The following is a 14,260-nucleotide window of genomic DNA, read 5'->3' as shown; positions in this document are numbered from 1 at the left end:
TGGTGGTCCATTGGGTCAGACTCCATGCTCCCAGTGCAGCGGGCCAAGGTTCGATCCCTGGTTGGGGAACTAGATCCTGCACGCATGCCGCAACTAAGAGTCCGCGTGCCACAACTAAGACCCGGCACAGCCAAAATAAATAAATATTAAAAAAAAAATCTCAGGCTTCAGAAGACATGCCCTTTAGATGCTGAGGGCAGTCAATGGGGAGAGCAGGACACCAGGAGGACAGTGCAGGGCACCTAGCTTTGCCCATCCTTTTTCCAGCTTTGCCTCTCACTCTTCTCCATGTACTTCAGGGAACCATTCTCAAGACACTAGTGTTCTGGTGCTTTACCTTATCCACTCGGTCCTTTTGGATGCCATACTGACCACCAAAGCCCTTGGCATAATCTGCAGGATGGAAAGGTCTGAGAGTCATAAGAAGAGTTAAAATGCTAGAAATGTATGGGAAGAGGGAGTGGGAGCAGTGAGAAGGAAGACCAGAAGACAGGAATGAGGAAAAGAGAAAGATCAATGAGAAAGTGTGAAAATCAGATGATAGAGAGGCATGGGTGGGAAAAGATGAAAAAGGATGGGGAGAAAAACACTTGAGAGAGAATGGAGGGATGAGAGATGGGAAGAGAGAAACAAAAAGAAAGAAGTGACAGAAAAGGGGAAAATATACGGGAAGAAACAGGAAAAATTGAAGAGCGCCCCCCAGCCATCCCCTATGTGTCCCAGGGAAGAAGGCTTTCTCTCTGTGAAGCAGAGGGGCCTCTAAGACTCACAGCCAAATCACCCTCTTGTCATCACCCGGCCTGTCTATCTTCATCCCTTTCTCAGTGATCCCTTTTCTTTGGTCATCCTCCTCTGTCCTGCTCCTTAGCTTGCTGTTTTCCCCTCCACCCCTGTTGGTCTCCTCCCAGCTACCCCTATATACGTACACTTACTCTTCATCCCACCACTTCCTGCATACCTGCCCCTCATATTCTGGGTCCTCCATGTCAGCCTTCAGGGACAGGAGGGCTCCATGAACCCTGTGACCTCCCTCCTCTCCAATCCCAACTTACCTCTTTGGGATTCGTGTTTCTCTGTCTCTCCCTTGTAGTCATATCCCAGAGCTGCCTTGTCCCGTTTGTCCTCCTCTATCCCATAACGGCCACCGAAGCCATGAGAGTAATCTATGGTGGAAGGAGCAGTCATGAGAGCTCACTCTCAGCCCACGGGGAAGTGCTGTGGAAGAGAAGAGTCAGGAGGGATGGTGCAGGGTGATAGGGGCCCAGGAAGAGAGCGGGGCTTGAATACTGGGAAATGAAAGAGAAATGTTATTCTAAGCAACTTCTATAAGCTTTAAACAATGTTCACTCTTTTCCTCTCCTCCCTTACTTCCATTTCAAGATGAGAAGATCATTTGAATTTTCTCCCTTCTTCAAGGAAGGAGAAAGTATAGAGAGTATAGAGGAGAGACTTCCAGAAAAAAAGAGAGATGCATATGAAATATATGCCTTTCCCTAATCTTATATAAACACTTAGCAACGTCAGAAAAATAGAGCAATCTCTCTTTTTTTTCTTTTTTAAATAGTGAATCTCAAAAGAAAAGAAGAAAAAAATTCCCGGCTCCAGAAACAAACAGGTGAATCAAAACAGCTGACATGATGGTAATTATGAGCTGATATAGAAAACCCAACCTGTTTTAAGTCCCAAATTTAGTGCCTAGGGATTAGGATCTAGGGTCTGGGGTTCTACTTCCTATAAGAACAGGTGGCTGGAGAGCAGGTTCTGCCCACTCCTATAAAAGAATTCTAGAAAAAGCCTACTTACCTGTCCAGGGAAATAGTGAGAGGAACTGTAGGGTTCTTTTTAGCATTTAGAGAAGGAAGTTTTACCTATGAGACTTGGAAACTCCAAGCCTACACCTGAAGGTGTGGGATACAAATATCCAGTTTCATGCTACTTATATCATACAGAAATTCTAAGCTGAGAAATTAATTGAATACTGATGTAGGAAAATATATACCGCAGAAACAGTAAGCATCAGAAGGATGGCATGAATATGAGACAAAATGGACCCCAAGACAAAATGCATTATAAAAGGTAAGAGAGACATAACTCAATGATAAGAGTGCAACTTGTCATTCATCAGGAATATATATGCTGGTATAAACCTATTATCAGAATCAAAACTCATGAAGCAAAGCAGAAAGCAAAATAGACAAATCTATGATCATAGTTGAAAATTTTAACACTCTTTTCTCATTATTAGTAGAAAATTTCGACAAAAAGAATCTAAAATTATAGAAGGCCCAAATAACATTATCAAGACCTAAGTGACATTTACAGAATATTGCACCCCCAAACTGCATAATACACATTTTTTTCCATGCACATATAACATTCACCAAGATAGACCACATGCTTGTCCTTATAAAAAGTTTCAATACATTTCAAAAGATTGGAACATGAGATAACATATCCTCTGATCACAATAGAATTAAATTAGAAGTTAATAACAATAAAATTAGAAAATTTCCCCACTACCTAGAAAATAAGCAACACACTTCTAAATAACTCATGGGTCAGAGAAGAAATGAAAGGGAAAATTAGAAAATGTTTTGAACTGAATGAAAATTAAAATATGCATGACTGTGGAATGTAGCAAAAACAGTGTTTAGAGGGAAATATATAGTTTTAAAAGCCCATACAGTAAACAAAGGTTTAAAATCAATTATCTAAGTTTTTACCTTAAGAAGCTACAGAAAGAACAAACTAAACCCACATTAAAATGAAAGGAAAAATAATGAAGATAAGAGCAGAATTCAATAAAATTTTAAAAACAAGTAAATAATAGAGAAAATGAGCAAAGCCAAAAGATACTTCTTTGAAATTAATAAAAAATAATACTGATGAATCTCTAGCAAAAATAATTAAAAAGAGAAAAAACACAAATTAACAATATCAGAAGTAAAAGTGAACATATCACTATAGATCTTACAGAGGTTAAAAAGAAAATAAGGGAATACTATAAATGAAGTTATGCCAATATATTTGAAAATATAGATAAAAATGGAAACATTCCTTGAAAAGCACACTATACCATAACTTAAGAAAGACTGAATAGACCTGTATCTATTTAAGAAATTGAATTCATAATAGAAAACAAAAATCATAAAGAAAACATGGTCTATTACTATTAAAACCCCTAGAACTCAGACAGAAATAAAGGCATAGTTTCTCTGATGGGAAACTTCTCAACCCAGGGCACATAAAACTCTCATAAAACAAATATCCCTTTCCCCCCACTGAAATAAATTTGCAAACAAAAATTACAAACCATCAAAAAAATAAATAACCATGAGGGAAAACAGATTAACTGAACAGAAGAATTAGCACCCTCAAGAACTGCAAATAATATAACAATGTGAAAGAAATTATAAAATGAATACTTTAAAAATAATTAAAGAGTTAAAGAAGGGTGAAAAACATAAGGAAAGCAATAGGGCATTATGGAAAAGGAATCAGCAGATTTTCTATAGAATCAAAGGGAACTTGCACAAATGAAAATACATGAAATAAAGTTAAAAATTTAGTGGACAACTTAAATGATAATTAAATACAGCTGAAGGGAGAGTTACAGAACTTAACAAAGATCCAAGGGAATTACCCAGAATACAACACAGGGAGATGAAGAGATGGAGATAGACAAGAGAAATTAAGAGACATCAAGAACACAACTTATCAAAATTTTTGGATGCAGTGAAAGCAGTGCATAAGGAAAAGCAATGCATATATTAGAAAAGAAAAAAGACCTAAAATCAACAATTTAAGTGTCCACCTTAGGAAACTGGAAAAAGAAGAACAAATTAAATACAAAGTAAGCAGAAAAAATAAATAAGAATTGGAGCAAAAAAATCAATGGAATTAAAAACAAGAAGCCTATAGAGAAAATCAAGGAAACCTAAAGCTGGTTCTTTGAAAAGATCAATAAAATAGATAAGCCTCTAGTCAGACTAACAAAGAAAAAAAGAGAGAACATAAATTACTATAATATCAGAAATGAAAGAGGCTACATTACAACAGATTCCAAGGAGATTAAAAGGTAATAAAATAATACTATGAACAACTTTATTCCCATAAATTTGATGACCAAGATGAAATGGACCAGTTCCTTGAAAAGACACAACTGCCAAAACTTACACAAAAAGAAACAGATGACCTGAAAGGCCTATATCTACTAAAGAAATTGAATCAATAATTAATAATCTTCCGAAACAGGAAGCACCAGGCCCACATGTGTTCACTGGTGAATTCCACCAAATATTTAAGGAAGAAATTATACCAGTCCTCTGCACACTCTTTCAGATGATAAAAGCACAGGGAATATTTCACAACTGTTCTATAAGGTCAGCATTACTCTAATACTCAGACCAGACAAAGACACTACAATAAAAGAAAACTAGAGACCAGTATTTCTCATGAACACAGATTCAAAAATCCTCAACAACATATTAACAAATCGAATCCAACAATGTATAAAAATAATTATCTACCATGACCAAGTGGGATTCATCCTAAGTATGCAATGATGGTTCAACATTTGAAAATAAATTAGCATAATCCATCACATCAACGAGAAAAAAAGAAAAATCACATGATCATATCAATAGATGCAGAAAAAGCATTTGACAAAATCCAACACAATTCACAATAAAAATTCTCAGTAAACTAGAAATAGAGGGGAAATTTCTCAACTTGATAAAGACTATCCACAAAAACTCTACAGCTAGTATCATACTTAATGGTGATAAACTTAAAGCCTTCCCACTAAGATCAGGTACAAGGCAACTATGGCCTGTCTCATCACTCCTTTTCAACATTGTACTTGAAGTCTTTGCTTATGCAATAATGCAAGAAAAAAAGTATGTAGACTAGAAAAGAAGATACACAACTGTCTTTGTTCACAGATGACATGACTGTCTATGTAGAAAATCCAAAAGAATTCACAAATTCTTGAAACTAATAAGCAATTATGGCAAGGTTGCAGGATACAAGGTTAATATACAACAGTCAATTGCTTTCCTATATACAAGCAACAAATAAGTGGATTTTGAAATTAAAAATACAGTATCATTTACATTACTACCCCAACAAAGAAATGCTTAGGTATAAACTTAAAATATGTATAAGATCTATATGAGGAAAACTATGAAATTCTGATGAACAAAATCAAAGAAAACTAAGTAAATGGAGAGATATTCCATGTTCATAGATAGGAAGTCTCAATGTTGTCAAGATGTCAGTTCTTCCCAACTTGGTCCATAAACTCAGTGCAACCCCAATCAAAACCCCAGCAAGTTATTTTTTGGATCAACAGTTTCTAAAGTTTATATGAAGAAGCAAAAGACCCAGAATAGCCAACACAATATTGAAGGAGAACAAAGTTAGAAGACTGACACTACCAGACTTTAAGACTCACTATGAAGCTAAAGTAATGAAGACAGTGTGGTAGAGGTGAAAAAATAGACAAATAAATCAGTGGAACAGAACAGAGAGCCCAGAAATAGACCTCCATAATTATAGTTAACTGATGCTTGCCAAAGGAGCAAAGGTAACACGATGAAGACAAGATAGTCTTTTCAACAAATGGTGCTGGAACAAGTGGACATCCACAGATTAAAAAAACAATGAATCTAGACACATGCATTACAAAAATTCTCTTTTCACAAAAATTAAATCAAAATGGATCATAGACCTAAATGTAAAATGCAAAACTATAAAACTCCTAGAAGATAATATAGGAGAAAACCTAGATGACCTTAGGTATGGTGATGCCTTTTTAGATACAACACCAAAGACACAACACATGACAGAAATAATTGATAAGCTGGATTTCCTAAAATTTTAAAAACTTTTGCTCTGTGAAAGACAATGTTAAGCAAATGAGAAGACAAGCCTTACACTGGGAGAAAATCTTTGCAAAAGACACATGTCATAAAGGACTGTTACCCTAAATATACAAAGAATTCTTAAAACTCAACAATAACAAAACAAGCAACCCAACTTTTTAAATAGGTCAAATATATTAATAGATGCCTTGCCAAAGAAGATATACAGATAGCAAATAAGCATATGAAAAGATGCTCTACATCATATATCATCAGGGAAATGCAAATTAAAACAATAATATAACACTACACACCAATTAGAATGGCCAAAATCCAGACTACTCACAACACCAAATGCTGGTGAGGATGTGGAGCAACAGGAACTGTCATACATTGTTGGTGGGAATGCAAAATGGTGCAGCCACTTTGAGTGACAGTTTGGCAGTTTCTTACAAAACTTAACATACTCTTACCATAGGATCCAGCAATTGCACTCCTTAGTATTTACCCAAAGGAGCTGAAAATGTAGGTCCACACAAAAACCTGCACACAGATGTTTATAGCAGCTTTATTCATAATCGCCCAAACTTGGAAGCAACCACTATGTTCTTCAGTAGGTGAGCGGATAAATAAACTGGGGTACATCAAGACAAAGGAATAATATTCAGCAAAAAAAAAAATGAGTTATCAAGCTACGAAAAGACATGGAGGAAACTTAAATGCATATTACTAAATGAAAGAAGCCAATCTGGAAAGGCTACATGGTATATGATTCCAACCATAAAATATTCTGTAAAAGGCAAAACTATAGAGACAAAAAAAAATCAGTGGTTGCTGAGGGATGAGGGAGATGAATAGGCAGAGCACGGAGGATTTTTAGGACACTGAAAATACTTTGTATGACAGTATAATGATGGATATATGTCAGTATACTTTTGTCCAAACCCATAGAAAGCACACCACCAAGAGCGAACCCTAAAGTAAACTATGGACTTTGGCTGACTTTGATGTGTTAGTGTAGAATCATCCTTGGTAAGAAAAAAAAAAGAAAGAAAAAAAATACACACACACACACCATTCTGGTCAGTGATGTTGATAATGGGGGAGGCTATGCATGTATGGGTGCAGGACTGTAACTTCCTCTCAATTTTGTCCTAAATCTAAAAAGTTCTGAAAACATAAAGTCTTTTTTAAAAGAGAGAGAGAGATGGAGAATTAAAAGTTCTAATATACATCTGAGTTCCAGAAGAAAGAATAAAAGAGAAGAGAGGAGAGACACTACCTAAAGAGAAAATGCCCGAGAACTTTTCATGTTGAAAGTTAATTCTCAGGTTGAAGAGGAGCAATAAGTCTCATGTAGAATAATAAAAATAGATCAACACCTAGATATAGCCTGATGATATTTCAGAACATCAGAAACAAAAAGAAAAATTTTCATGAGACAAAACAAAAACAGAGACAAGACATGTTACGTACAAAGGAATGATGATCAGACTAACCCAAGAGAAATGCCATAGATGATGGAATAATATCTTCACCACGATGAAGGGAAAATAACAATGAAGAATGGAGCAAAATAAATTTTTTTTTCAGACAAAGCCTGGGAGTTCTCTCATAGACTCTCACTGAAAGAATTATCAAAGGATATACTCTAGCAAGAAGGAATAGAAGAAGTAAGGAGGAAACAATGAAATATTATAAACAATGATGAGCTAGTAAACTGGTAAATATGTTGGTCAATTTAAATAAGCCTTCACCTAGTAATAATAATGATTAATTTTTGTGGGGTTTAAAAACAAACACATGTAATCGATATACTAAACAATTGTTCAGTTGGTACAAAGACTGTAGAACGTAGAAGAAATGTAATTAAATTATTCTTCATTTCCTGTGTTACTCAGGAAGAAATAGTGATTAATTTAAAACTTAAGCCACAGATGCACATTAAAACTTAGGAATAACTTCCTAAAATAAAGGAGTATAATATCCTATTTTTGATCCATTAGAGGGGAAATGGGACTAAAGAAAACTTGACCAAGCTCATAGAAAGCAATATAGGAGAAAAAAAGAAGCAAGTACATGCTTGGATTTAAAAATAAAATAAAATAGCAGGGAACTGGGCCATGGAACTAAAGGGAGTTGACGATGGCTGTTGGTAGTTGAAGTCTGGGTAGTCAGGTTGCTAAGGCTGAAATGCAGGGTCCTTGCCTTTCTGAGATGCGTGTTTTTCCACTTCTCCTTTGTAATCAAAGCCAACAGCTGACTACAGAGAAAAGGAGAGAGAATTGATTAGAGTCAGAGATGAACATTTTCTCCCGCTCTCACTTACCCTTACACCTATAGCTCAGCCCAGGGGTTAGTTATAGGGGCTCAGAGCTGAGTATGGGGGTTCAATGTAGAAACAGACAGTACCCTGACAGGCTGGTGTAAAGGCAGTGTGCTACAAACCAATGACCATGGGCCCTGGACACAGATAGCTCTAGATCCAAACCCCAACCCCACCTTTCCTATTTGTAGTTGTGTAACTTTAGGTATGTCCTTTAATATTACTAAGGCTCAGCCTCTTTTTTTAGTTTTGTTTTTCTTTTGGCCATACAGAGGCATGTGGGATCCTAGTTTCCTGACCAGGGATGGAACCCGTGCCCCCCTGCAGTGGAAGTGCAGAGTCTTAACCACTGGACTGCCAGGGAAGTCCCCCTTGGGCCCTTTAAATATGAAATGAAAATAGGTATACCTGCCTTATTAACCTCAACTGTAAAATGATTTCAACTTATTTGGGATATTGTGAGGACTAAATGGGGCAAGATACATAAAGTGTGGGCACTCAGTAAATTAGTGTTTTTCTTCCTAAGTCTCATGAAACTAAAATGAGATAATAGCTAGAAAACTGCCTTTTAAACTATAAAGCAGCACTGTGCACATGTAAGAGATATCATCCTATACTGACTGATTATACTGTGCCTCTTCTCTTTCCTTACACAACAGTGGAAACGCAGAGATGTAGATTTTGGTGGGATGAGAGGCAACCAGGAGAATCTGGATCCTAGTTGCTTTGGGACAGGATATATTGGTAAATATCTAACCTAGCTATGTCCCCATATGGCTCAGTAATAGGTCCCTAAGCAAGTCTAGATTTTGCATTTTAAAAGTTATTAGTATGGGACTTCCCTGGTGGTGCAGTGGTTAAGAATCCGCCTGCCAATGCGGGGGACACAGGTTTGAGCCCTGGTCCGGGAAGATCCCACATGCTACGGAGCAACTAAGCCCGTGGGACACAACTACTGAGCCTGTGCTCTAGGGCCCAAGAACCACAACTACTGAGCCCTCGTGCCACAGCTACTGAAGACCACACGCCTAGAGCCCATGCTCTGCAACAAGAGAAGCCACTGCATGAGAAGCCCACGCACCACAACAAAGAGTAGGCCCCGCTCGCCACAACTAGAGAAAGCCCGTGGGCAGCAATGAAGACCCAATGCAGCCAACAATAAATAATTAAAATAAATAAATTTATTTAAAAAAAAGTTATTAGTATGTATTGTTTCTTGATTTACAAGACACACTGATTGTTAAGGTGATTCGGTTTGTGGCTGGTGAGGCAGGAATTGAAAGAAAGAACAGTGAAAGATTAGGCAAAGGCGGTAGGGGAGCCAAGAAGGAAGAGAAACTGCACCCTGATTAGAGACCATTACGTGCTCCATATTCCATTACTGCTTTTAAAAATTATCCTCTGTGCTTTTACTTTACCTTACAGTATGCTTTGAACTTTTCTGGGGTTTTTTACCCCTACAATTCAAATAACACTCTAACACTTAGCTTTAAGGATTCAGGCCTACTTATTAACAGCTGCAGGTTAAACAAACAAACAAACAAAATCTCAGCTAGCTGTGAAGGACATGTCCCCTCTGTGTGCTGCTGCAGGGCAGAGACACTACTCTGCCCCATAAAGAATGAGCTCAAAGAATCTGATCTACTAAGGTGTGAAAATGAGAACATGAATGAGTTATCAATCGTACTCTCCGGACCACTCTATCGTCTGTAACCATGCTGTCCTTTTTCTCTTTCTCTCTTTAAAACTATCACTACTTTTTGTACAAAGGAGTCTTTAAAACACCTGGACTTCAAGGAGTTAGTACTAAGTCCTGTGAAAAGTAACCTTCACCTTCTAAAAACATTGTAACCTTAATTAGTTGTTTTACTTGATTATTTGCTACCATTGTAATAATATTTCAGCTGATATGTCTGTTTTCCTGAAAGGCATAAATATTTATAAGGCTTTCATATTAGACCAAAGGAGGAACTTTGGAATTTCCTCTTCTCCCTTCATGCGTACAGGTATGATAAAACCAATGGCTTAACATAGCACAGGGAGATCAGCTCGGTGCTTTGTGACCACCTAGAGGGGTGGGATAGGGAGCGTGGGAGGGAGACGCAAGAGGGAGGGGATATGGGGATATATGGTATAGCTGATTCACTTTGTTATACAGCAGAAACTAACACACCACCGTAAAGCAATTATACCCCAATAAAGATGTTTAAAAAATAAACAAATAAATAAAATAAAATGCAGGGGGAAAACAATAAAACAATGGCTTAGGGATTCCTTATTCAGAGTTTGGGAGTCTTTGTCTCTTTTAAATTAACACCTTTCAGGTCAGCATGTGGCCTCCAACAGCGGCACCAAAGAACTTGCTGAAGGGGGTGTGGGAGCCATCCTCATGATGGACCCTCCGTGAGGCCACTGCCCCATCTTGCCACAGGAGAAGCACAGACCTACATTCAAGGTGATTGTTGGTAAGTCCCACATGATCTGAGTTGGGTGGCACAGGGAGAGAGTTGTCACTTACCTTGTCTGCCCTGTCCTTCTCCACTCCGTATTTGCCCCCAAAGCCTCTGGCAGCATCAGTCTGGGAAGAGTGCTTCTCCACCTCAGCAACATACTCATGGCCCACAGCACTCTGAAAAAAATCAAGATCGGAATGAGTGAGAAGATAAAAATGACCATGAAAAAATAAAATGATCCGAGATAGGATGGGATGTAAGAATACAAGAAATTCCACTCTAGGTCACACAGATAATCTCTGACGGAGTGCCAAGGAACGTGTGATGGGAGAGCAAGATGACTTTTTCTGGAACCTTGCACATCCTGACTCTTCTTTAATACCACTAGGAACCCATCATTTAGGAAACTCCCATAGGATGGGTTGGGAACCAGAAGGATAGAGACTACATAGACAGGGAAGTGTTTAAACCACTGCTTAAAAAGAGGGTGAAACACGGGCTTTGTGCATCAAAATAGAAATGAGGGTAGTTACTGGGGAGACACCTAAGGGGACTGACTAGATGCCATAGCCCGGATTGAATATTTAACACAGCCAGGTGCTTTTGTTCTGGACCTTTGTTCCCACACAACCATCAAAGTTCAGAAGTGCAGCCTGGGCCCTAATATTAACAGTGATTGACTCTTTATACCAAAGGGAGCTGGTAGACAACACCGTGAGTAGTCCAAGATGGCATATAATTTAACTGTTTTTTATTCCCCTCCACTTTTTTCTCCATCTACCATTTTCTACTTGGTTTTGAAAGGTATGTCTCTTTTAATATTTGGATATGGATGCTTTAATAATCTTAGAATTGAATAATACTTCAAACCAAATAGTGATACCTTGCAGAGTCTCAACTAAGAAGAAATTAGAAAGTTTCTTCTTCCTCCTGAATTTCCGATTCCATGCTGGGATAAATATTAATACAGAGATGGATGTGAAACACTGCCCTATATGAGTTCCTGGGAGCTCATTTTGCAGTGTTTTTGGGTCTGTGTAGGTCAACTTTGTTTGCTGAATTCAGGAATGAATGACTGCTTATCTATTTTACTCTTTCCTAGGAATTCTGTGGGAGAATGCAATGCCTACTTTGCACTTTACACAATGACAGAAGGGTGAACTAACAGCTTTCATTAAATTGCTTTTTCTCCTTGGAGATTAACTCTTTTTTCTTATAGGAATATATCTCTATCTTTTTTTAAAATTTATTTATTTTTTATTTATATATTTTTGGCTGCATTGGGTCTTCGTTGCTGCGTTCGGGCTTTCTCTAGTTGCGTCAAACGGGGGCTACTCTTTGTTGTGGTGTGCCAGCTTCTCATTGCAGTGGCTTCTCTTGTTGCAGAGCATGGGCTCTAGGTGCGTGGGCTTCAGTAGTTGTGGCACATGGGCTCAGTAGTTGTGGCTCTTGGGCTCAAGAGTGCAGGCTCAGTAGTTGTGGCCCATGGGCTTAGTTGCTCCGCAGCATGTGGGATCTTCCCCGACCAGGATCGAACCTGTGTCCCCTGCATTGGCAGGCGGATTCTTAACCACTGCACCACTAGGGAAGTCCTATATCTTTATCTTTGAGGTTAGGAAACTCAATGGAAAAATACAATTCAACATACAGGCTTTCTTTTTATCATACTTTCATAGTATCTAATGGATAAAGGAAAAATAATAATATATTTGAGGACATCTAATAGATAAATTCACATAAATATTTTTCACGTCTATGTGCAAATCATATTAAGTGATGTATAAAATATGTACAAAAAGAACACTAAATATACAGTAAAGAAACCAGTAAGAGACACATCCATTTAAAAGCAGTAAGTGATTTTAAAACATATTTTCCCCTTCTCTATGTGTGTCTCCTTAGTCTAGGAGTTACAGTGTGGCTGGGTCTACATACACTAGGCCAGCCCTTCTAAATTCTTGGCTCCCATTTTCCGTCATCTATATTTTATGTGTTGAAATCAGGGGGCAAATGACACAAATAATATGTGGACATTCTCTTTTAAAACCCAAATGAATATTTTACTTTTGAATAAGTTTTAAACCATAAAACCAACAAACGAATCAATTCACTTATTTATTTTTTTAAAGCAAATATCCCCCTTTCAACTCACCTTGTCCATTCGGTCTCTTTCCACCCCAAACCGACCTCCGTAGCCGTGGGATGCTTTGGGCCCTGATTCCATCTCCTTCTTCTTGAGAACATCATGCTCCTCTGACACTTTGTTCCTCAGCTGGTGAATGCTGGAAGTAACCACATCACAGAGACTCGTCTAGCACAGAGATGTCAACAAACCCTCCTTCACAGAAAAATTGAAATCTTGCAGCGTGTTCTGTTCATTTTTAGCAATAGCCCCCAAAGTGTACCTGTGCTGGGTCTGGGAGTAGGAGGTTAGTGTGGTCTGCATATACAGCCTGATATAAACTCTCCATAAGCCAATAGTATTTCTTCTAGTCTGTTATTTTGCTCACTAAATAACCTTCTGATATTTAGTCTCATGTTCCTAAATATTAGAGGACAGTGTTACCTATATTCTAGCAACCGAAAAGTTATTTTCCTCTCTGAATGGATTTATTGTTTAACAGTTCGGTACTCTACCTCAAGAAGCACAAAGATATTCATGCACCCTTTACCCACACATTCTAGTCCTAGAAGTCTACCCCAAGGAAATAGTTTTAAATATGGCAAAGTTTAATGTCTAATGATATTCACTGAAACATTGTATTTAATAGCAAGAACCAAGAAACAATTTATATGGAAAAAATGGGGAATAGTTAAGTAAATTGCAATATTACTTTTCAATGGCACATGAGGAAGTCATTAAAAACGATGATTACGAAAAATGCAGCATTGGGAAATTTATCTATACATTAAGTATTCTGTGTCTCTTCTTGTCAAAAATGAATGCCCTTCACACTGCCCATATATCTGCTAATTCCTGAGAGAACTAAAAACTAAAAAGGGCTCACTAATAAAATTCACTCTCATCACTAATTGTTGCAAAACTTTAAGGCTCAAATAACCTTGATTTGGGACACTTCTGTCCTTAAGAGAACATAACACCAAAAGGAGGCATTCTCTTTCTTACTTCACTTTCATCTCTACCATGTGGGTAGAGAATACCTCTCTGTATTTGTTTGGGCTGAGGATAAGAAGTGACAGCTCAGCACCAGCACCAACACCAGTACCAATAAGTGACAATCAGGACTGATACTTGGACACATATAAGGACCACTGGGGATTCTTAGAAATATTTGGGCAAGAGAACCCTAAATAAAAAATTTGACTTCCTGCAGCAAGAAATGGACGTTTAAGGAACTGAGATATAGTGATGTTCCTGGGACTGCGCTAGCTCAGAAAAACCAGATATATTGCTTACAGGTAGAATGGCCATCTCACATCAGAAAGTCTCCTCTTTCGTGGAAGAATAGATCCATCTTGTGGCCTTGTAGTATAAGCCCAACAGAGGTCTTTTTAAAAAGCCTTCTCAGCTTTAGTCAAAGTTAATTTTAGAAAACTGGCTTTGAGCCAGATGAAATTAAGCTAACAGCTGGAAGAACCCTCTGTTCCTGTGCCTG

General features: G+C 37.8%; 2 protein-coding genes across 2 annotated transcripts in view; one reads left to right on the top strand and one right to left on the bottom strand.

Annotated features, from left to right (window-relative positions):
* SLC15A2 (solute carrier family 15 member 2) overlaps positions 1-14,260 on the top strand; it is a 779,020-nt gene that overhangs the window by 502,957 nt on the left and 261,803 nt on the right. The window lies entirely within an intron of this gene.
* Positions 1-14,260, bottom strand: part of HCLS1 (hematopoietic cell-specific Lyn substrate 1) — a 28,710-nt gene that overhangs the window by 5,607 nt on the left and 8,843 nt on the right. The window contains exons 4-8 of the mRNA XM_004278545.4: positions 12,796-12,925; positions 10,709-10,819; positions 8,073-8,127; positions 1,053-1,163; positions 338-393 (exon numbers count right to left, since the gene is read on the bottom strand). Of these exons, the coding sequence (XP_004278593.1) occupies positions 338-393; positions 1,053-1,163; positions 8,073-8,127; positions 10,709-10,819; positions 12,796-12,925 (463 nt within the window). The remainder of the gene's footprint in view (positions 1-337; positions 394-1,052; positions 1,164-8,072; positions 8,128-10,708; positions 10,820-12,795; positions 12,926-14,260) is intronic.

Source organism: Orcinus orca, chromosome 5, assembly GCF_937001465.1.
Source record: "Orcinus orca chromosome 5, mOrcOrc1.1, whole genome shotgun sequence".
NCBI classification, from domain to species: Eukaryota; Metazoa; Chordata; class Mammalia; order Artiodactyla; family Delphinidae; genus Orcinus; species Orcinus orca.
The sequence above is the reverse complement of the archived record's forward strand: the minus strand, read 5'-3'. Positions and strand labels throughout refer to the sequence as shown.